This window comes from Ovis canadensis, chromosome 3 (assembly GCF_042477335.2).
Source record: "Ovis canadensis isolate MfBH-ARS-UI-01 breed Bighorn chromosome 3, ARS-UI_OviCan_v2, whole genome shotgun sequence".
NCBI classification, from domain to species: Eukaryota; Metazoa; Chordata; class Mammalia; order Artiodactyla; family Bovidae; genus Ovis; species Ovis canadensis.
This window is the reverse complement of record NC_091247.1, coordinates 124,606,516-124,630,737: the sequence shown is the minus strand read 5'-3', so window position 1 is coordinate 124,630,737 and position 24,222 is coordinate 124,606,516. Positions and strand designations below refer to the sequence as shown.

Sequence of the window (24,222 nt, the reverse complement as noted above, 5' to 3'; positions counted from 1 at the left end):
AAGGGCTCACACTTTGTTTTCCCATTGAATTATACATATAAAGTCTCCTAAACCCAAGTGTTTTTTTCATAATCATATGATTTGAACATCTCAGATTTTTCCATAATCCCTTAAGACTTAACTGGAATTTTCCTTTACTTCCATGGGAACAAGTACAGGTGTGTGTGATTAATAAGGATAAAACTGAAAAATGTGCCTTACTGAAAATCTGCTATATTTGTGACATTATCTGTAAGTATATTACAACAGAAAATGAACATATTTTAGCTGTTCAGCCTTCTGTGTTTTATAAGAGTCAAATACCTGAAATTTGATTTTGCCTAAAACATTGCTCTAATACATTTTTTGACTGACTTTAGCAGTTTTGTTCTCTTTTGTTGAAGGAGAACTTAAAATTTCAAAAATATTAGCTATGTCTTAAACTCTATTCTCAAAAATAATTTCTAACATAGCTAACCTATTCCTTAATAGAAGCCAGATTTATGTTTATTTCTTAGGCGTTTCTCTTTCTAGTAGTGCGGTAAAACTCTGTGCAGAGATTCTCTCCTTATATAGAACACATAAAAATGCAATCCCAAAGAAACATAATGCCAAAGAATATTCAAACTACTGCACAACTCCACTCATCTCACACACTAGCAAAGTAATGCTAAAAATTATCCAAGGTAGGCTTGAACAATACATGAACCAAGAACTTCCAGTGATTCAGCTGAATTTAGAAAAGGCAGAGGAACCAGAGATCAAAATGCCAACACCCACTGGATCATAGAAAAAGTAAGAGAATTCCAAAAGACCATTTACTTCTGCTTCATTGACTACTCCAAAGCCTTTGATTGTGTGGATCACAACAAACTGTGGAAAATTCTTCAAGAGATGGGAATATCAGACCACCTGACCCACCTCTTGAGAAATCTGCATGCAGGTCAAGAAGCAACAGTTAGAATCAGACACGGAACAACAGACTGATTCAAAATTGGGAAAAGAGTATATCAAGACGGTACATTGCCACCCTGTTTATTCAACTTCTATGCAAAGCATATCATGCGAAATGCAGGACTGGATGAAGCACAAGCTGGAATCAAGATTGCCAGGAGAAATATCAGTTACTTCAGATATACAGATAACACCAGCCTCATCGCAAGATAGCAAAGAGGAACTTGAAACAGCCTCTTGATGAGAGAGAAACAGGAGAGTGGAAATGCTGGAATAAACTCAATATTCAAAATACAAAGATCATGGAATCTGGTCCCATCACTTCATGATAAATAGATGGGGAAACAATGGAAACAGTGAAAGATTTTATTTTCTTGGGCTAGAAAATCACTGCAGATGTTGACTGCAGCCATGAAACTATCAGACACTTATTCCCTGGAAGAAAAGCTATGGCAAACCTAGACAGCATATTAAAAAGCAGAGACATTACTGTGCCAACAAAGGTCTGTCTCATCAAAGCAATGGTTTTCCCAGGAGCCATGTATGGATGTGAGAGTTGGACCATAAAAAAAACCTGAGCCTCAAAGAACTGATGCTTTTGAACTGTAGGTTTGGAGAAGATTCTTGAGAGTTCCTTGGACAGCAAGGAGATCAAACCAGTCAATCCTAAAAGAAATCAGTCCTGAATATTCATTGAAAGGATTGATGCTGAGGCTGAAGCTCCAATACTTTGGTCACCTGATGTGAAGAGCTGACTCACTGGAAAAGACTCTGATGCCAGGAAAAGAGGAGAAGGGGACAACAGAGGATGAGATGTTGGATGGCATCACCTACTCGATGGATATAAGTTTGAGCAATCTTCTGGAGCTGGTGATGGATAGGGAAGCCTGGTGTGATGCAGTCCATGGGGTCACAAAGAGCCAGACATGACTGAGTGACTGAACTGAACTGAAAAATGCTAGATAGAAAATGTATTTGTCAATGGATGTCTTAATCGATGGGCTTCTCTTGTGGCTCTGCTGGTAAAGAATCCAACTGCAATGTGGGAGACCTGGGTTCGATCCCTGGGTTAGGAAGATGCCCTAGAGAAGGGAACGGCTACCCACTCTGGTATTCTGGCCTGGAGAATTCCATGGACTATATAGTTCATGGAGTCACAAAGAGTTGGAACGACTAAGCAACTTTCACTTAGTATTAATTGATGGGACAGTAAGGGGAATCCTCAAACCTAGAAATGCTCAAAACCATGAGTCCAGAAGGTTAATAGGTTCTGAAGATGGCATTCACGCCGTGTAAATTTGCAGAACTAAGAGGAATCAGGGCTTGGGATTTAATTGGCTTCGAAAGAGAGGTTGGATAAGAGAAGCCACACAAACTCAAGCCTTGGGAAGAGAAGCACTGGTCTCACTCAGGAACATGGGTGAAAAATTCAGAAGAATATAAATTGTATAATACATAGTTAGTAATTCTTGGACATATTCCAGGAATGCAAAGTAAGTTCAACATTAGAAAATCTATTAATATAAATCATTAACATAAATAGATTAAGTGGGGAAAATGCCTATCATTATCAATATTAACTCATAGAAAGAAAACTTAGACTAGAAATAAGAGGAAAACTCTGATAAAAGTTGTCTACTGAAAAATATAAAATGCACATAATTAATGGTGAAACATTTAAAACATTCTTTCTTAAAAGAGAATGAAATAAAAATCCACTGTCATCACTTCTGTTTGACATTGTAATGGAGGTTCTAGCATAAAATAAGAGAACACAAGAGAAAGCAATAAAACTGAAATAAGAAGATGTATGGGGGGGTCATCAGTGATTCTGGTAATAGCTTATTCTCAATATGCAAAATGTGTTATTTGTTTTAGTTGTTTCCTTTAAGTGGTTCAAATACAAGGTATGTGGATATATTTCTCAATGAATGAAATATTTCATATATATTTAACAAAAGAGAAGCAAAGAAATGCTAGAACATTTTAAGAATGAAATACGAAAACTAATATGGAAATCAGAAGAATATAACTTCATACTTCTTTTAATTATATGAGTGTGTTTCTTTGAAATATAACCACTAGTAAATATATTCAATCTAAGGCAACACTAATTTTAGGGTTAAAGGCTTTCAAACACCCATAAAGATTCTGTAAGTTTTGTTATGGTAATCCCAAAGACACAGCGATATGTCGCCTACTTTATTGTTAATACACAATAAGACCATTTTTACTGAATCCGTTGTGTTGTCTGTTTTTCTTCCCTGAAAAACTGTACTTGCAGTCATTAGAACTGGAACCAAATTAGATATTTACGTACTACTCTGTTCTTAGAGGAAACGATATGCTTTTGAACTACTGTGATTTACTCCATGTCAATGAGAAACCACAGTTAACTTACTCAAGAATCAAATATTTAAAAGGTGCCTTAACAATTTACGATTTTACTTTTTCAAAATCCTTTGGTTGAGATTTTCATTTCAATGAGACATTTTCATTTCATTCTTGTCAACCCCCTTATTTTTCTTTTTTCTACTCAGAAGAGACAAATTAAGAAGAAGAAACACAGGATTTCCAGTTCAAGATGGCAGCGTAGAAGAATGTGTGCTCACCTCCTCCTGCAAGAGCACCAGAATTGCTCCTATCTGTTGAACAATCATTGACTTGAGGACACTGGAACCCACCAAAACAAGATACTCTATGTCTAATGACAAAGAAGCCATAACAAGATAGTAGGAGGGGCACAATCACAATAAAATCAAATCTCATACCTGCCAGGTGGGTGATCTACAAACTGGAGAACAATAATACGGAAGAAGTTCCCCCACTGTTGTGGAGGTTCTGAGCCCCATAGCAGGCTTCCCAGACTGGGGATCCAACAAAAGGACTGGGAATTCCCAAGGAATCTGACTTTGAAGGCCAGCAGGATCTGATTACAGGACTTCCACAAGACTGGGAGAAATAGACTCCATCCTTGGAAGGTGCAAACAAAATCTCACATGCACTAAGACCCAGGAGAAAGGAGCAGTGACCCCACAAAAGACTGAACCAAACTACTTGCTAGAATTGGAGGACCTCTCATGGAGGCATGGGTCAGCAGGCTTCCCACACAATTGGGGAGCTGGCAGTAGCAGTCCTGGAAGGGGCCCCATGGCATAAGTCCCCTTGGAGGTTGCCACTAACCCTACCATGGACCCCATAGACCCCAGGCCTGGGTCACTTCAGGCTAAACAACTAACAGGGAGGGAGCACAACCCCAATCATAAGCAGACAACTGGATTAAAGCTTTACTAAGCACAGCCCTGCCCTCTAGAGCAAGACCTAGTTTATCTCACCACTAGCCCCTCCCATCAGGAAGGGTACACAAGTCTCTCAGTCTCCTCCATCAGAAAGCAGACAGAAGCAGCAAAGAGAAGCACAATCTCACAGTGGCTAGAACAAAAAATCACATAAATCACAATGAAAAAGCAGAAAGTTATGTCGCAGATGAAAAGACAAGATAAAAGCCCTGGGGTGGGGGAGTGAGTGGAAATGACGTGGAGATAGTGAACATTCCAGAAAAAGAATTCAGAATAATGATAGTGAAGATGATCCAGGATCTCAGGAAAACAATGGAGCAGATTCAAGAAATGTTTACAAAGACCTAAAAGAGCTAAGCTTCCCTGGTAGCTTAGATGGTAAAGAATTTGTCTGCACCCAGGTTTGATCCCTGGGTAAGGAAAGATGCCCTGGAGAAGGAAATGGCAACCTACTCCAGTGTTCTTGCCTAGAGAATTCCATGGAGAGAGGAGCCTTGTGGGCTACATTGCATGGGGTCACAAAGAACTGGATACAACTGAGCACCTAAGCATACACACACGCAAAAGAACTAAAGAATAAACAAACAGAGATGAATAAATACACTAGAAGGAATCAAGAGCAGAATAAATGAAGCAGAAGAACGGATAAATGAGCTGGAGAATGGAATGGTGGAAATCTCTGCCACAGAACATTGAAAAAAAAATGAAGACACCCTAACAGACCTCCAGAACAACATTAAACACACCAACATTCACATTATCGTGCTCCCAGAAGGAGAAGAGGGAAAGAAAGGGCCTGAAAAAATAAGTGAAGAGATAATAGCTGAAAACATTACTAACATGGGAAAGGAAATAGTCAACCAAGTCCAAGAAGCACAGAGAATCCCTGGCAGGAATACACTGAAATACATAATAATCAAACTGACAAAATTTAAAGACAAAGATAAATATTAAAAGCAACAGGGGAAGATGACAAAGAACATACAAGGGATATCTCCCAAAAGGTTATCAGCTGATTTCTCAACAAAAACTCTACCAGTCAGAAGGGAATGGCATGATATATTTAAAGTGATAAAAGAGAAGAAACTACAACAAAGAATACTCCTCCCAGCAAAATTCTCGTTCAGATTTGATGGAGAAATCAGAAGTTTTACAGACAAGCGAAAGTTAAAGAGAATTCAGCACCACCAAGCCAGCTTTACAACAAACACTAAAGGAACTTCTCTAGGCAGGTAACACAAGAGAAGGGAAAGATCTCCACAAAATAAACCCAAAACAATTAAGAAAATGGTAATAGGATCATACATATCGATAATTACCTTAAATGTAAATGGATTAAATGCAGGAGCCAAAGACTTCAACTGGTTGGGCAGATGAAAGTCTGTGCATGCAGGCACTTCCACTTCCCACATCATTCTACTTAACCCCTCACACTGTGTGTATTTTGTATTGCTAGGTAATCATGTTCTCATTATGGCTTGCAATTTTAATGATCTTTTATTTTTTGTCTGGCTATTGATTGCGAAAACTGATAAACATCTTCTACTATTGTGATTTTTGATTAGTACAATAATTGTATCACGACTGCTCAACAGAAAATAACAGAATCCTACATCACTTAAAAAAAGCAGCAGCAGAAGAAGAAACACAGAATTTCTTTACCCTATGGGAACCTTATTCCACTTTGTATTGTTTTTCTCTCAATCAGCCTTTTAGGGAACTTTTTGCTAGCTATCTCCTACCACATCTCTGTCAAAAATGAAAATTTATATTTTATAGCTTTTTAACTCAAGACAGTCAATCTTATAAAATATTATACTGGTTTTCCTTCTTGACTTAACTGCTAAATTTTATTTTTCATAAAAATCTAAACCTCTGAAATTTTCTCATCTTACCTCAGAAGTATTGTAACTTGACAAATAATCTAAGAAATATAGTAAGTCATTAAACAATCTCAAAGTTAGCTGGTTAATCGCAACATACCACAGTTAAGAAGACAGTCAATTAGAAGTAATCAAAAACTTAGACCATAAAATCCACAATGAATTAGTCAAGTTTCACATGACTTGGTGGTTTAGATTTCACTTAAATTATGAATTTTTTCCTACATAAAATGATATTCCTTGCACATACTTGTTTCTTGAAATCTGCAACCATGTGAAGCTGACATAGAATTATCAATTTCACAGAAATCTAGGAAAAAAGAAAAATTGTCAAATGTTGCACAGCTGAAACAACTATTTAATTTGTTTTTCTATATCTAAACGTTCAATATTTGTTATCTGCATAAGGAGGGACTGAATATAGGAAATATAGGTGGGCTGCCGTCTATGGGGTCGCACAGAATCGAACATGACTGAAGCGACTTAGCAGCAGCAGCAGTAGGATGTGTGAATAATCACCTTTATAATTTCAAATATGTGGTCATTTTACATTATTTTACATACTTACATCAGAAAAGAGCATTAAAATAAATGTCATCATGCTAAATTTTCCTTGGATGAACCCTGCTTCATTAATCCTAAATATTTTCAGAAATTGTTTCCAAACAAAAAAATCACAATCATGTTTTGTAAGGCAAATTGCTATAGAGTTAATAAACCAACCATTCTAAAGAGCTGATTTAATTTTTAATTTATAACTTGAAAAACTGTAAATGCCTTTTAGCACACTAACTATGCTGCCCTTATGCTATCATTATCATCCTTTTTTATGCATATGAGTTCACTGATCTGTTTATCCATAACTTTGTTAGTCTCTGCTTATGACCATAATTAATAAGGAAGTCAGCAAATAGGTGGTTTAGGGAAAACTGGAGATGCGTTTGAGACGCAGACAAACCACCGAGGTGGAGAAGTCCTACAGTCACGGGGAAAGTAACTTGGAAATTCAATGACACATTTATTGACTCCATACTAATATATCCCAAGTAGTGTTCTGGATTCTATACAGAAATGAAAATGAAGGCACACTTTGGATAGAACCTTGCAGAATGAATAAATTTTAAGAGGAGGCAAAACCATACATGAGACAGCTGTGGAAATGAGAGAAGGAGAGTCAAACTGTGTAGTGTGCCTTGAAAGCCCTAGTAGCAGAAATCAATGGTGCCAAATTCCGTAAGAGCCAAAGACACATGGGAATTTAGATAAGGCCAGAGGCCAAGAAAGAAAAGTCATACATTTAACCACTTTGTAATGAATTAAGAAATGCTTTTTCCAAGCAAATACTTATCAATATAGTATATAAAACACAGTGCTTTAAACACACACTAAAAAAAAAACCCAACTTTTAAATATTATATTTAAATAATATAAATATATTGACTTGTTCATTAAATAATGAGCTTGCTTATTAAAGCAAAGAAAATTTCCTCCTTCCTAAGCACAAAAATGCAAAGAGTCATTGTAAATGAGCAAACTACAGCAATCAACTATGTCTAGTATTTTCCTGACATTATCAACCACATAATGACATAGGACTTGTGGTTTACATAGTCCAAATCAGCTATCATTTCTCTACTATCCAGATTTAAACCATAAATTAGCAGCACACTCACTATATGACAGGCTCTACTCATCATCATTTGCATCCAATCAGTTAATGACTGGCAGCTGTCTGTATGACCCATTACTGAAGGCAGCAGCTTTCATGTATAATGCTTCATGAGGCTTAAAATCTTATTCTGTGGAAGTAATAGTAGACTGAAGCACTCCAAAATTTGCAAAGGCTTTCAAAGGCAGGAAAAAAAAAAAAACTAACTCAATGAAATAACTGTAATCTCAAACACAGTTACATAAGACTGGCTTTAAAGCATTTCTAATCTTTGGCTAGGCTCAAATAACATCACAGACTAAGAAAAACCTCTTAAAGAAGATGACTACCAGTCTCATAATTGCTAAGGAACTCACTGGAGCCAGAATATTTATTAGCATGCTATAAATAGAAAAAGTTCAGGAACCTGGATTTTAAAAGTTTTACCTCGTATCAAATGGAAGCCTCTGTCACAGAAGGGACTCAAAGGGACTCAAGGAGTCCCAAACTAACTCCACTCCCAATTCTATCCCTCTTATAACGAAACATGCTTTAGTATGGAATAGGAAGGGTTAATTTTAAATTTACACTAGATTTGCTTCTGTGACTTCAACCCTTTGTTTGTTATTATAAACATACATAATGGCCTGCCTCAGGGAGATAACCTGAGTCAACCACCTGTGAAGGACGTTTTTAAGGACTGAATAGTCTTTTTACTTCGTTTCCTCACCTCCCCTCCACCTCTGATCTATGAGAAAACCTGGCAACCAGGCCCTGAAAAGATGATTATTTTGAGGTGCTAGCCTGCTATCTTCTAGGTCAGCTGGCTCCCCGATTACAGTCTCTTCCTTGCCTCAACACCTCCTCTCTCGGATTTACTGGCCTGTTGTGTGGTGAGCAGAGCGAGCGTGGACTTGGTAACAAGGGTGTGGTACATCAAAACATATTTTACACTTTCATTTCCCTTAATAAATAAACATCTTATCTCAAATTAGTTCTAAAATTTTTTAAGGAAGAGGATTACGACTAACATTTATTCATCAGTGTATTCACTCAAAAAAACCCCTCTCTCTTCTAGGCACTATCCTAGTAGCTAAGTACATAGCATTAAAAAAAAAAAAAAAAAAACGCAAAACTCCTTGTCTTCGTCATGCATTATACTTTACACTGAACAACACATTCAAACAATTAACACAGAAATAAGGAAAATATAGTCTGTCAAATGGTCCTAAATGTCATGGGAAAAACAAAGTATGGAAAGAGGACGGGGAATGCTAGACAAAGCAGAAGCAGAAGGGTAGCTGTAATGTTACAAAGAGCAGACAATTTGACATTCAGCACCTTACTGATAATGCAACGTTGCACCGAAGACCTAAAGGAGTTGAGGGAGACTATCTCAGGAAACACATTCCAAGAAAAAGCAGTAACAAGTGCCAAAGGTCTGAGGCCAGGGTTTCCCTGGCACAGAGAAGGCACACCATATGCGCCAGTAGGGCTGGAGTGAAGCAAGCGAAGGCAAGGCTGGGAGACTACAGTGTCCAGTCTCTGCCTGTGTGCTTTTGAGTTGGAGAGAAATGGGTGCCAGTGGAGCATTGGGAGCAGTGAACACCACAGTCCAGTTTATGTTTCAAAAGAATCATTAGGGCTGCTGATGAAAGGTCGATGCTAAGGATGGAAAAATGGAAGCAGGGGTTCAACTCCGACGTATAAAAAGCTTGGAACTCCCCACTCCCATTCTTACAAGAAGAATGTGCTAAACAAATGGCGAACTCAAGGAAAACCAGTTGCAAAGAGATGAGATTACCTGGAGGAGAAACTGATAGGAATAAGCAACTGGCAATAACCTGCTGAAGGCTGGTTAACCTTCAGTAACCTGCTGAAGGCTGAATGTGGTGGAGCTTAAGTGAGAGTAAGAAACCTCTGGAGCCCCTAATCTCAGAGGCATCTAGCATCCAACTCTTTTGTGGGTTTTAGTTCAGGGCCCAGGGACTCCCAGGTTCTTGCATTGAAAAGCCAAGAAACAGGCCTTCCTGGCTCTGCGGAGGAGGAGAAAAAGAACTTTTATGAAATGATCTTCCTTCATAACAAAGGTCTCCCCTCCAGGAAAGCAGCTTTACCACAGCTGTTTCCCAGGGCTGTGGGGGACAGGCACTCCTCTCCCTCCCATCCCCTCTGGCTTTCCTGTCCCAACAAGGAGAGAGAAGGAAAGTTAAGAAACTCTCATAAAGGTGACAGCCCAGAGACACTAAGGTTTAATCACCAAAAAAGAGGACACATTCCTTCTCCTACATTTAACCAACATACCAGCAGGGCTCCAGTATAAATATGGTTAATTTACAGGAGAAAGAGATGCAAAATACAGACTCCAAGTTTGGGCTAAAACCCAAAGACTATAGAAGAGAAAAGGAAACCAGGGAAATACAATGCCTCCATCTACAGCAAACATTCAACTCAAGCCCAACTCAGGGTCAGATTAACATTAAAACTCACACTAAGCCTTTTTTACCTAAATTCCTATTATTAATACCTGATAACATCACGTCTGACCCTCACAAAAACATGCTAAAAGGCAAGGAAATGGAAGCAGGGAGCTTTCGCTATAGACTTTTAGTAATAATCTCATAAAAGATGGTGGTGACTTGGGGCATGATGGTAGCAGTGGAGATGGTAATACATGGTCAAGTTCTGGATATATTTTTGAAGACAGAACAAAGGGGATTTGCTGATGAAATGGATGCAGGGTAGAAAATAAAAAGAGCAGATATAGATGATTCCTAACGCTGGGCAAAGCTTTTGAGAAAATGCAGTTGCTATCAACTGAGATGGTAAAGCACTTGGCTGGAGTACAGGTTCAGAAAGGGATTGTTCAGGAATTCAATTTTTGATGTCTCAGAGGATTTATACTACTGGTCAGCTGTACAGTCATTTAACTAATAATATTTGGAGTATCTAGATACCATCCAGAGAAGGCAATGGCACCCCACTCCAGTACTCTTGCCTGGAAAATCCCATGGATGGAGGAGCCTGGTAGGCTGCAGTCCATGGGGTCGCTAGGAGTCGGACATGACTGAGCGACTTCACTTTCACTTTTCACTTTCATGCATTGGAGAAGGAAATGGCAACCCACTCCAGTGTTCTTGCCTGGAGAATCCCAGGGACGGGGGAGCGTGGTGGGCTGCCATCTCTGGGGTTGCACAGAGTTGGACACGACTGAAGTGACTTAGCAGCAGCAGCAGCAGATACTATCATACTTCTTAAGCAGTAGGAGACACGAAAATATATCAGACATGCTTAATAACTGTTTTACTGCATGAACAGATGGATGAAGAAATGACCAATCATTTTAACTATGTCACCAAAATAATTTCAACAAAGTCGGGATCATAACTGTCAACAGTATAGTAGCTAATGCTGGAAAATATTCGGGAATTTTTTCACCTACCCTGGGACAGAGACTGCTACTTATAGTAGCATCTCAGGATTGGCCCTACTCTTATTCAAAAGCAATACAGTGTGGCAGGGTGCTTGGATTCCCAGAATAAAGATAATATCTCCCAGCCTTCTTTGTAGTGAGGTGTGGCCCAGAGTCTGGGAAAGAGCATGGGATGGCAATTTCTATGATATGCTCTTAAAGAGAATGGGAACACCCACCATTTGTCCCTTCTGTCCCTCTTCCTGTTAGCTGAAGTGTTGAAGTGACACTGAGCCATCTTGGACCACTTGGACAGGGTTACCCCACTGAGATGGCAAGGGAACAAAAGCAAAGGCGTACAGATCCAGAAGACCCATGGCGCCATCTTATCAGCTCTGGGCTACACAGGCTTAGACTGTTATGAAACAATAATGATTCTATCTTCTTTCAGCCACTGTTATCTTGCCTCTTTGTTACTAGCTTAACCTGAAACTTAACCAACACATTTAATAAATCCTTCAAACAACCCTGTGATGAAATATGCTGGGGTTTTCTTTTAATTCCTTACAGTGTATCTCTTTTAAACAGCAGGAAAATAAACTGGCAACCTAGCCATGTTTTATATATTCTCATGTACCAGTGAAGAAAAACTAGCTGAAAAGCATTCTATAAGAACGGATTGCAAAAATTTTTACAGCAAGATTCAGGCGCAGACATTCAATACATTGTGCAGTGCTCACTACGTAAAAAGCCACAAGGTAAAGAGTTTTCCATGAGAACTGAAGAATTCTATGCTATGTATCAGCTCAATTTTAATGTTTCTGGTCCAATTAAAGTCTCTGCAATCTATTAAACATTTTAAGTAACAACAATTAGTCCCTTGTCTTAAAGAAATGAGTATTTGTTCAAGAACTCTAAATTGGTAATCAGATAGAAGTGCCAGAGTTGTTTGTGGGACATCCAGATATTCGGATAAATATCCTGATATGTATCAGCAGGCCATTCCATTCATTAGGAACAGTCTCACACACATTCTGTATTTGAATACTGGTACAGAAATGTGCTAAAAAAAAAAGTAGAAAAGCCCTGTTCAAACACTATGCAAGCTGCCATAATTTAAAGGATAAATCACACACAAAAAATAGCTTATGAAGAATAAGACTCTGGCACTGTTTACTATGATATATTTTTGTACTTAAAATGTACACTTATTTTCATTCAACTGCTCTCTAGCTTTTGTCATCATTTCCTTGCCTAAACCAGAGAAATCACTGAATTAACAGCTTTCGACTCTTCATTTACTCTTTAAAGGCTACTTTCTACTCTAGCAATAGATTTTGAGATTTGCTAAATAATTTTCTAAATCAAAAGCAATCATGAAAAATATGCTCAATCTTCTCATTGTACAGTAAAAAGTGTATTTCCTTAAGCGACTTAAGCACTTACTTCCAAATGAGAATGCGCAAACTGCTTGGCAACATCCAGATAATTTAGCCTCTGCAAAACTAAGGATGACTCAACGCTTACACACACACACACTGACACCTACAGACACGATGCCAAGATTCAGAGGTAGCCTTATCTCCAAATCTTTTAAAAATGTCAATATAAGCCTTGTGGTATTTCCTCAGGCGATGCTTGGAAAACAGAAGAACTAAACTGTATTTAAGTGAGATAACCTGACTTTTATTACATGATGAAAAGAGATGATGTCCATATCACTATTTTAAAATGTGGAAATCAAGCATTTTTCTAAATTCTGACGACAGTCAATATTTTTACACAATAGGAGCTCTAACTCCTCTGGACAAGTATAGTCAGGAACTTAGGAAAACACTTCCCTATTCCAGATATGGAACAATGGTAGTCTCTAAAATGGTCACATTGCTCATCTCTTAAAAGAAAAAAAAAAAAAAGAAAACGTTCAAGAAGGTATTACAAGAACCTCTTCTTTCTTAACTCTGTTAAAATCAAGAAGGAAAGATAGAAAAAGGCAGAAAGAGTAAACCATCCAGGTAAAAGCATAAAATAAAATATTACCTTTAGCTGGGTTTACTTTTATCCCTGACCTATACAGCATTTCCTCATTCTGCCAGTCTCCGTTCCTGACTGCCGTCTTGAGTCCATAGAAAACAATTAATGCAGCTGTAGCGTAAAAAATCAAGCTCTTGAGAAACCTCTTTTGGACTTTGACATAAAGGGCTCTGGCACCCACTGTAATGAGGAGGCAAAAGCCCATACTCGGAATATACAATACTCGCTCTGCAATTACAAAGCCGACATAGAAAAACAGGTTCGTGGCAGGAACAAAGGGTATTATTAACAAAGATAAAGACAGAACAACTATGTTCTCCGTAGAAGGAAGCTGTGTTCTCTGCGATGCATTGTTTCTAATGCCATTTTCTACTTTGGATGCAAAGCTGGGTTTAATCTCTGAGTTCCCGTACTCCACCTCTGAATGGCAGCTATGTCCATTTGCATTCTGCTTGCCATTTGTTACAAATTTCCCGTTGCATTCTCTTTCTATGCTTGGGCTCTTCAAACCATAGTAGGCAAGGAGGAGGAGTCCAGTATAGAAGGCCACAGTGTGTAAGTTTCTCCAATCAGAAATTGTTTTGAGCAGAGGCACGGCGTCCATTGACCAATCAAAACTGAGGGTATCTGGGCATAGCAACAGCCAAAGGTTCTTGGTTGGCAAGTAGAAGAAGGTGAGCGTGCGAGCCAGGAGGCTGTCCGAATCAGCAGCTGGGTTGTCAGAGTTGGAAAAGCTTGGTGGTTTGTTTCCCATCCAGTATAAACGGGCACCCAAAAGGGAAGTTCCCCAGAAAGTTAACAAACTAATGCTGAGAAAAAGAGACAAGTTCTTCCCCTGAAACCAAAAGAGAGGGGGAAAAAATTAAGATCATCATCAATATGGCACAGGAACAGATCATTTAAAAATGAAAAGTATCTTTAAATGGACAACCAAAAACAGAGAATTAGGTTTCAAATACATGACTTTGTTTCTATCTCCTTTAAACATGCTTAAGGCTCCTATAAGCTTAAAAAAATTGACTATGGAATACAATTCTGTATACAATTTTTCATGAGTATCTTTTCCTCTTGTTTCTCTCTAAATACCAGTAACCAGAGCTTCAATTTCTTGACTTATATAAAATGGGTTGAAAATATTTCCCTCCCCAAACTGGTATTAGGTCAAAATGAGACCACAATAAAAGTACTCAGCACTGTATATGGAATATAGTAGACATCTAATAAATGTCTTCTTTCATTTTATAGTTTAGATTCTGGAGAAAACAAAGAGCAGGCATGCCAAAAAAACATGAAGTTGACAGGATTCTGCATGGCTCAAAGGAAAAAGAGAATTTAGCTACAAGTATACCCTGATTTTCAAATGTTCACTTAATGCCACTTTGCTTTTACAAAAGACCTAAATTAGTACCTATTCTCATTAGCAACAACAACAAAAATACAAAGAGGATTTTCACTTTTGCAAAAAAAGGTGAAAAGTGAAGACAGTTTCAGCATTTGTTTTTGCAGGGAGCCATCTAGAGAGGCAGTGCATACCCCGAACAGTGAGAGTGGAATCACCAAGCGTTTTCCCCAGGAACTACCCTCAGCCTCAAGCTGCCAGGGCTTTAAACTGTTTCAGGGACCATCTGCACCTCATCTCCATTTATTTTGTACATCTGCTACCAAGATGTTTCCTAAGGTAATGTAGCTTATTTGCTTTATGCTATTTCAGCTTACAAAAGGTTTCACAGGAACAAATACTTTCATATAATAAGGGGAACTGTGGTATGTCTGTGCCAGTCCCTGTTTAACTATCTTGATCTCTTTGCAGAATTTATACACTGGGCTTTCATCTGCTATCTGGTGCTCTCAGCGACATCAGTGATAATAAACATCTAATAAGACTCCTCACGAATCCTAAAATTTTCATGTCAATGATAGCTTTTTAAAAGTAAAATGACTTTAATAAAAAGACAAAACTGAGGGAGGAAGGCCAAAGGGCATCACTGTTAATAAGAAATTTCTGGCAAACTCTTTCAACCCAAATAAGAATTTAGTGACCTCAATTTAAGTTCCGAAAAGGCAGTGGGAAAGGGAGAAGAGCCGACACCATTTCCCAACTGTAATGATTCACTGCTAATGGGATCTCTTACTGAGATCCCACACAATGAGTGCACACATTCTGGCACTAGATAACACTGTCTTCCTCAAAGACATTCAGAAAGGTGCCTGGAACCATACAAAGAATATGCCAAATATTTAGCTTAAAAAACAGCCTATAAAAGGTAACAAAAGCAAAAATAAACAAGTGGACTATATCAAATTAAAAAGCTTCTGCACAGCAAAGGAAACCATCAAACAAAAAGGCAAACCACTAAAAATGTGAGATAATATTTGCAAGTCATGTATCTGGTAAGGGGTTAATACACAAAATATATAAAGAACTCACATAACTTAAGAGAAAAAAGCAACAATCTTTTAAAAATGGACAGAAGATCTGAACAGACATTTTTCCAGGGAAGATTTATGGATGACCAACAGGTATAGGAGAAGGTGCTCAATATCACTTATCCTCAGGGAAATGCAAATCAAAATCACAATGAGATATCACTTCACAACTGTAAGAATGGCTATTATCAACAAGGCAAGAAATAGCAAGTGTTGGTGAGAAAGTGAAGAAAAAGGAACACTTCTGCAATTTGATGGGGATGCAGAGTGGCGCAGTCACTACAGAAAACACTGCAGAGGCCTCTCACAAAATTAAAAATAGAACTACCATAAGATTCAGTAATTCCACTTCTGGACATCTGTCCAAAGGAAATGAAATCTCTATCTAGAAGAGATCCTACACACCCATAATCACTATTCACTGCGACATTATTTACAACAGCCAAGACATGGAAACAACCTAAGTGTCCATCAGTGAATGAATGGATAAAGCAAATGTGCTATCTATGTACAATGGAGTATTACTCAACCATTAAACTGTAAGTTCTGTCAACAGCAACAAGAGACCCTGAAGGCATTATGCTAAGTGAAATAAGTCAGACAGAGAAGAACAAACACTGTATGACCTCACTAGTAGGTGGAATATTTAAAAAAAAAAAACCAAAAACTGAACTTGTAGATAAAGACAGACTGGGATTGCCAGATGCAGGGGGTTGGGAGGACAGCCAAAATGGGTGAAGGGGTAAAGATAGTCAAAAGGTTAAAAAAAAAAATGTCCAGTTACAAGATAAATAAGTTCTGGAGATGTAATATATAGCATGGAGATGGTAGTTAAAAACATTGTATTGCATATTTGAAAGTTGCTAAGAGAATACATCTTAAATGTTGTTAGCACAAGAAAAAAACAGAAATTTGTGTGTTTGTGGTGATGGATGTTAGCTGAGGTATTCATTTTGCAATATATACATATATCAGATCATCATGTAGTATACTTAAAACTAATTCGATGTTAAATGTCAATTACATCCCTCCTCAAAAAAGGAAAAAATCCTAGTCTACAAAGCAATGTATTTTGAGCATGTACAAGTTCTATGAAAATAGTGTCTTATCATATGATGCACCCATCACTGAACTCTCCTCCTCTGACTGTCTCTTATTCACCCTGGCTCTACTTGCTAGAAGCCACAGAACTCATCTGGGATCATCTGCTCCATCTCTACTCTGAACCTATGTCAGCAAGGATCATGATATTACCAATTGTTATTAAATACTACTGACATCATCCTAACTTTTCTTCATCTTCATAGTCATTTACCCAACTGCCTACAGGGCACAGTCAGAGATACATTAGGTACCTCAAACTCAAACTCCCCAAAGTAGAAAGTTTTCATTAATGTCAGATCATTCCCTGGTGGCTCAGTCAGTAAAGAATCTGTCTACAATGCAGGAGACCCAGGTTCAATCCCTGGGTGTGGAAGATCCCATGGAGAAAAAAATGGCAACCCACTCCAGTATTCTTGTCGGGAAATCCCATGAGTAGAGGAGTCTGGTGCACTACAGTCTACGGGGTTGCAAAGAGTCAGACATGACTGAGCGACTAACATACACACACATTAATGCTAAATTCACAGAATTAACTGCCTAAAATTAACTGTTTAACAAGTGTTAAAACATTTGTGGCAGATTCCTGCTCAAAATTAATTTATGTAATGCTAAATAGAATTTTTAATGATGGGGGAGTAATGTGTTCATTAGCCACCAGTCTTTCCATTTCAGGTCTGTCCTAGCAAAAGCCAATGTTTGAAGACACACTTTTATCTAAGGATAACTTCTACAAACTATTCCTTTGCTCCTCTAAAATTCCATCCAGTAAAAGTTCTAAAATTTCTGGATTTTAAGGGAGAAAAGTCACAAAACTATAAAAGTTGTAATAATTTGTTAGATCAATCACATAATTGAGTATTCTTAGATTACACAAAGGAGAAACATATTATTTGGCAAAGGCAAATGAGGCAAGGTACCCATTTATCATAAAGAAGACAGATTTGGGACAATAATTCAACTTGGAATTTGTACCAAAAGTCCATTTTGTAACTGAGTATTAACCAAGTCCTCTAAGTATAACTAGGGCCATTCTACTACAGTGTCTTCTGGTGGGGGTAAGCAGAGAAGATGAGGAGAAGAAGAAGGCATCACAAAAACAGCTATATTCAGGCAAGAAAAGTAAGGGAGTAAGAGAATTACATGGGGAGGAAATGTAACCAGGTTTCTTTGCTGGTCATGACTCCAGAATAAGTTGGTTCAGTCCTCAGTCACGTCCTGCTCTTTTTGAGCCCATGGACTACAGCACGCCATGTTTTCCTGTCCATCACCAACTCCCAGAGCTTGTTCAAACTCGTGTCCATTGAGTCAGTGATGCCTCTAACCATCTCATCCTTCATCGTCCCCTTCTACTCCTGTCTTTAATATTTCCAGCATCAGGGTCTTTTCAAATGAGTCAGACCTTTGCATCACATGACCAAAGTAATGGAGCTTCAACTTCAGCATAAATTAGCCTTAAAGATTACATAATTATGATTATAATTATATAATCATAAATTAGCTTTAATGATTATATAATTTGATTCTTATAGAAATGTCATAAGGCAAAACTATCATTAATTTTTAATAAAAGCATCATTATATTAAATTTTAATAAAATATTATAAAAATAAAACATTAAGAATTAAGATATGATTAAGTGATTCTAGTCTTAATTATGATGGAAGAAAATATCAATATACTCAACTACAAAATAAAGATGTGAATAATGAAGACAATTCAATGATAAATATTATATAAGAAGGTTGCATGCATGCTCAGTCTCATTTGACTCTTTGCGCCCCCATGGATGGTAGCCCACCAAGCTTCTCTGTCCACGGAATTATCCCGGCAAGAATACTGGAGAGGGTTGCCATTTTCTTCTCCATGGGATCTTCCCCAACCAGGGATCAAACTCGCATCTCCTGTGTCCCCTGCATTGGCAAGCAGATTCTTTACCACTGAACTACCTGGGAACCCATAAGTCTAAGTGCTGAGAAAATGAGAAAAATGAAAAAGCCTGAAAAATAAAATGTGCGTTAAGATATTATACATTTTAAAACATTTTCGTGTACAGTCTCTAATCTAAACAACTGACATAATAACCAGGATCAAGAGACCCAAAGATTCTGAAGGGAGACATTCCATACGTTCATTCTCCCATAATGGCGAAATCTACATGGGCTAAATAAATGACACTATGGAAGGAAAACGGAGCTAACAGGTTAGAGACAATCAAGGCTAAAATTTTTAAAGTGGAAGAATTTCTAAAGCCTTGAGGTAGGTTCATACTTTAAAAAGTGGTAGCCAAAGATTGAAATTGTGACTTTCAATCTCTTTAATGCCTTCCCATAGAATTTTGTTTAAATTATCATTTATAAGAATGGAACTCTGATAAAAACCCAATCTCTCTTCTAACCTCATATTCACTAATCCTGTGGAGACGGAAAGCTTTTATTTCTTGATTTTGGTCACTAAAATCTGATTTATGGATTAAGTTAACAGTTTTGATTGAGCTACAACTAGGAGCCTCAGCACCTCTGCACTGTTTTGTTCTCCAAGTGGGGCCACAAAATGATTCAACACAGGTATTCCCAAGATAAGGCATGAGAATTCTGATGAGCTGCCACCTTAGACCTGAAAGTCAAAACTGGTAAACCACCACATACAGAAGATGAGATTCTAAATTCTGGGAAATTTAAACATGATCTGGGTATAACCTATGATTGAAAGCATTGTAAAATGATTGCAATTTAACAAAAAAAAAAAGGCTAACTGGTTCATTCAAGACTTTAATAAGGCTTCTTTACGTGACAGACACTCTTCTTTTATGTGCGGGATATACACCTGTAAGAAGAAATGAGAGCCCATGTATTCTTGGAGCTTCACATATTCTACTTTGTCTAGAAAAATACTTTGGAAGGAGAAGGATCATAGAGACTTCAATGATAGTTTTCAAACCTAAAGGATGATCAATATCAGCTGTGAGCTTTTAAAAATACTGATGCTGTAGTATAAAATCTCCACCAGAGATTATAACATAGGCAAGGTTGAGAATCATCGAATATTTGCTCAAGTCTAATACTTATTATTATCACTGAAAATACTGTTGGACTCTAGCTTTCATTTCACAAAGTCTAAGGCATATTTTCCTCACATGCTAAATGAAGGAACCATAATGAAATGTAAATAATGCTTCCTTTCAGGCTCTGGGACAAATTGAATTCCTAGTGTAATAAATGAGTGCCATGAAGGTCAGGCTACAAAGAAATTGAGATCTTTGGAATAAGTAGAATTCAGGGTTGAAATATTCAAGTTTTGTTGCAACATACAGAAGACAAAGGGCTTGTTCTCAGAAAAAAGAAAAAAAAGAGTCTTCTAAGTATATACCACAAAAAAGCAAATAATTCAATAGTAAATACAGGTGTGAAACTACAGACATGAAATTCAGAGAAAAGAGATCAATAAATATTTGAAAAGATGCTCAATCTCAATAATCAGTAAAAGCTGAAGTGAAAAGAACATATTTCAAATAAACTTAAGCAAAAAAAAAACAACTGGATATTAAAGTCTCTGAAATTGGGCTGAAATGAGAACTACCACACACTGGGGAAAAAACATAAACTGTGTATACTGGGTGAAATTTGGAAGTGTTTAGGGAAATTAATAATTTGTATCCCCTAACATTTGGTCATCTGAATTTAGTTACATACTCTTTAATAAAACCTCTTATGTATGACTACAATGTCATCTAATGAAGCATTGTTAATAAAAGCAAAAATAAGGAAAGAACTAAAAACTTCATTACATCAATATGAAAATAAATTATGGTAATGATCATATGATCTAATCTATAATGTAATTAAAAGGAAAAGCATATATATAATCTCTATATATAGTATATAGCTACAGAGGTGCTGGGTTCAGCAGGAGCAGGCGAGGGCCGGGCCCCAACGCTCCCTGTGGTCTAGTGGTTAGGATTCGGTGCTTTCACCGCTGTGACCCAGGTTCGATTCCCAGTCAGGGAAGCCTTTCTTCTCGGGGCTTCCCTGGTCGCCCAGAGGTTAAAGCGTCTGCCTGGAATGTAGGAGACCCCGGTTCGATCCCTGGGTAAGGAAGATCCCCTGGAGAAGGAAATGGCACCCCACTCCAGTACTCTTGCCTGGAGAATCCCATGGAGGGAGGAGCCTGGTAGGCTACAGTCCATGGAGTTGCAAAGAGTCAGACACGACTGAGCAACTTCACTTTCACTTCACATATTATATAAATATATACCAACATGAAAAATACTATATAGCAATCAAGGCAAACAAATAATTTTATAGTAACATAGCTAGTGAAAAATCATTGTGTAAAATGTGCATATTATAAAATCATATTAGCCATTCAGGAAATAATACTGTTTTTTCACAAATGCATACATACGTTTCTAAAGGTTTTTTGTTGGTTTATTTTTTCCAAGTCTAGAAACAATTAAACCAAACATAAGATGATGAAATATCTGGGACAGGATACAGCAGGGAGATGGACTGATGAGTAAGAAAAAAAGGTAGCTTCAAATTTCTGAGTAGTTGCTATTTATTCATAGTCCCTCAAAATTTATTACAATAAACAAAAGGTCTAAAGATCTGTTATGCCTAAACTTATGCTTGAGTTTAAAAGAGAATTTTTCTGCTTTGAAATATACAAATAATGTTAACAAATCTAAATTCTGGTTACAGGCACTTAAGTATCTAATGTGTTAGTACTATAATTTTCTATATTCAATAACTATGGTAGCTATTTTAATTTCCTTAATTAAAAGCTCTTTTCCATGTCCCTAATCTATCTATAATTATTTTGTAATCTTTACCCTAATTTTCCTAGAAAATCTCTTAATTTCACAATACACCCTAGCTGGCATACAAAATTATGATAATGTTACCCGACTCTTTTCTATCTGGGGTAAAATAACTGACACATCTTTGAATTCCCAGAAGTTAATATACACTGACGTTTGTAGGTATTCAAATAAATTATTCTTAAACTAACTCTGACCCTCAAACCGAAAGTCTATTTAAACCTATCATCTCACACATTTTGAATCTTGTTATGCTAAATCCTCATTCCTAAGCCCTTATGAAGGGCTATAAATTAAACAATATTGCACAACTCCAAGGCTATTTAAAAATAGCTTGGTTATCGTCATATACAGAAAGTCGGCCTTGTCACCTCTATATCATAACATTTTTTGCCTGTCTCAATCTCTCTCCATGAAGAACAAAAAAGCAATGACATATGTTCTGGAGGAACACTGTTCTGACTACAATTTCATTCCAAAAGTAGAATTATAAATGGGAAAATGACTAGATCCCTAAAAAAAATTCTCAGCAAACATATTTTATGTCAATTATTGAATGGACAGGTTTCCTTCATGGTTTAATTCACTATCTACTTACAGAATGATATAAATCTGCTTCATGAAAGCCTAATTTCTCTACAAATTCAAATATGTTCTTTTTTTTAAAATTCTCCTTTAACATAAAAAGAGAAACCAGATCTAATCTCCATTTCATTTTAAAGAATTATGTATTTCTAATCACAAAATTTTAGAGATTTTTCTGGAATTGTGAAATAGGAAATCACAGAATGGAAATCAGGTAAGAATATAAAATTCATAGCTGACAATTTTATCTCTCGTCTTTGGATACTAATGGAATAAAAGGATGTAGCTAGAGCTTAACCAAATAATGAGAAATTTATCATAAAATATCAAAGTCTTTCCCACACATCACCTGAAATATGAAGGCAAAGCTGATGAGAAGACCCTGCCACATAAATTAGTGGTGATGTCTTTATAGAAGCCATACAGTGATTCCCCTCCACCCCCATGGGAGTCTTTGATAATGAAATAATATAAGAGAAAAGCAAAAATCAATTACAACAGCTCCCCTCTATATTGTTCAAGGAAAACTACCATTCATGATGGCAGCTCCAATACTGCCTTCTGCTCTCACATTTTGTGAGACAAAAAGGAAACTGAAAAGAATTGTTTCAGACTCAATGAAAGAAAAATGTAAACATTTCGCTTTAGAGTATTAAAACCATCATGAGACTCACTTTTTGGCAAAGTAATGAAAATAAATTACTTAAGCATAAGGCTCATTTAATTCCAAATTAAGCCCTTGGCAATGATAGTAGCGCGGTAATAATAAAGTAGATAAAAATCAGTATCTGAAAGTTATAAGAATAACTGAGAGAAAAGACTATACAGACATAACAAAAGTTGAGCATCCTCTATTTTGAATCCACCATTCATCACTGAAGTCATAAGCTTTTGCTATATCAACAATACAGGATTTCTCCTCCCTGTTCTCCTTTCTGAAATAGTTCTCACTAGAGACTCACCCCAAAACATTAATATAAAAATAGATTTTTCTGAATACATGACAAGAAGGAATGTATGGCTAAAAGTATAACTGGAATTTTTTTTCTAGAATATATTCTGAGATTAATCAGAATTGATTTTGCCATAATCAAGTTGTCAGGGTAGTTCTGTTTCCCTTCAAAGAGAAAACTGTTTTCCTTATTAATAATTACCCTATATACAACATCAGAAACTTTTTTCTATATCAACTGACAAGATAAAATAATTTTAATATTTGATATTTCAAAATTATAAAGAGGCTCAATGGGTGAGTTCATCCAGTTTTTGTGAGGAAAGAATTTAAAAACTGAGAGAATTTTAAAAAATGTTAGTACATTAAAAAAAAAACATGTTAGCAAGATACTTAACACTTTATTTTATAAGGAATTTTTTCATTTATTTAATCTGACTCTATAATATACCATAATACTTTGTTAAGCTTGGCCATGTATTAGAAAATATTCCTTATATCCAGGCAAATATTGAGCAGCTTCATAAAATCAGGTAAAGATTAAAATTCACTGATGAAAACATACAGACTTTTTAGACAAGATTACAACTTATCGAACAAGATTTTCATGAAGGGAAGAGTATGGCCATATAAAAATCCAAAGAGTTTTAAAGCATATTCATGTATGTGGTACACTGAATAATGCAGGATATTTATCCAAAGTTTAAAATCAAATATATTTGGATTAATTTGGTAATAAAAAGCAACCAGAAACAATAGGATTTTTTAAATTTCAATCACAACTACTAGTTTATTTGAAATTTTCTCTTCATGTGATGTCTTCATGTGATACTAGCTAACATTGGAGAAAATGGATATTAAAAATTATTTTTAAATGTGATGTAAAGAGAAAAAAATCTAAGATGATCATCTATTGTTCTTTCATTTAAACATAGTTGAAAACTCCTTAATTTTACTTAAAATTTTGTTTTAGTTATTGCTTAAAAGGTGTTACCTAGTGTTCACATCTTGATTTCATATACCATTTTCTAATACGCAGAACCAAGGTTCTTTGGAGAAATGTACTGATTTTCAGCCTGGGCCGGGAAATATAGAAGGTGAGCCCAGAGAATCTTCTAGTGCTAGAAAC

General features: G+C 36.7%; 1 protein-coding gene across 2 annotated transcripts in view; it reads right to left on the bottom strand.

Annotated features, from left to right (window-relative positions):
* TMTC2 (transmembrane O-mannosyltransferase targeting cadherins 2) overlaps positions 1-24,222 on the bottom strand; it is a 436,273-nt gene that overhangs the window by 210,541 nt on the left and 201,510 nt on the right. For both annotated transcript variants that reach the window (XM_069584133.1, XM_069584134.1), the window contains exon 3: positions 13,216-14,044. In XM_069584133.1, the coding sequence (XP_069440234.1) occupies positions 13,216-14,044 (829 nt within the window). The remainder of the gene's footprint in view (positions 1-13,215; positions 14,045-24,222) is intronic.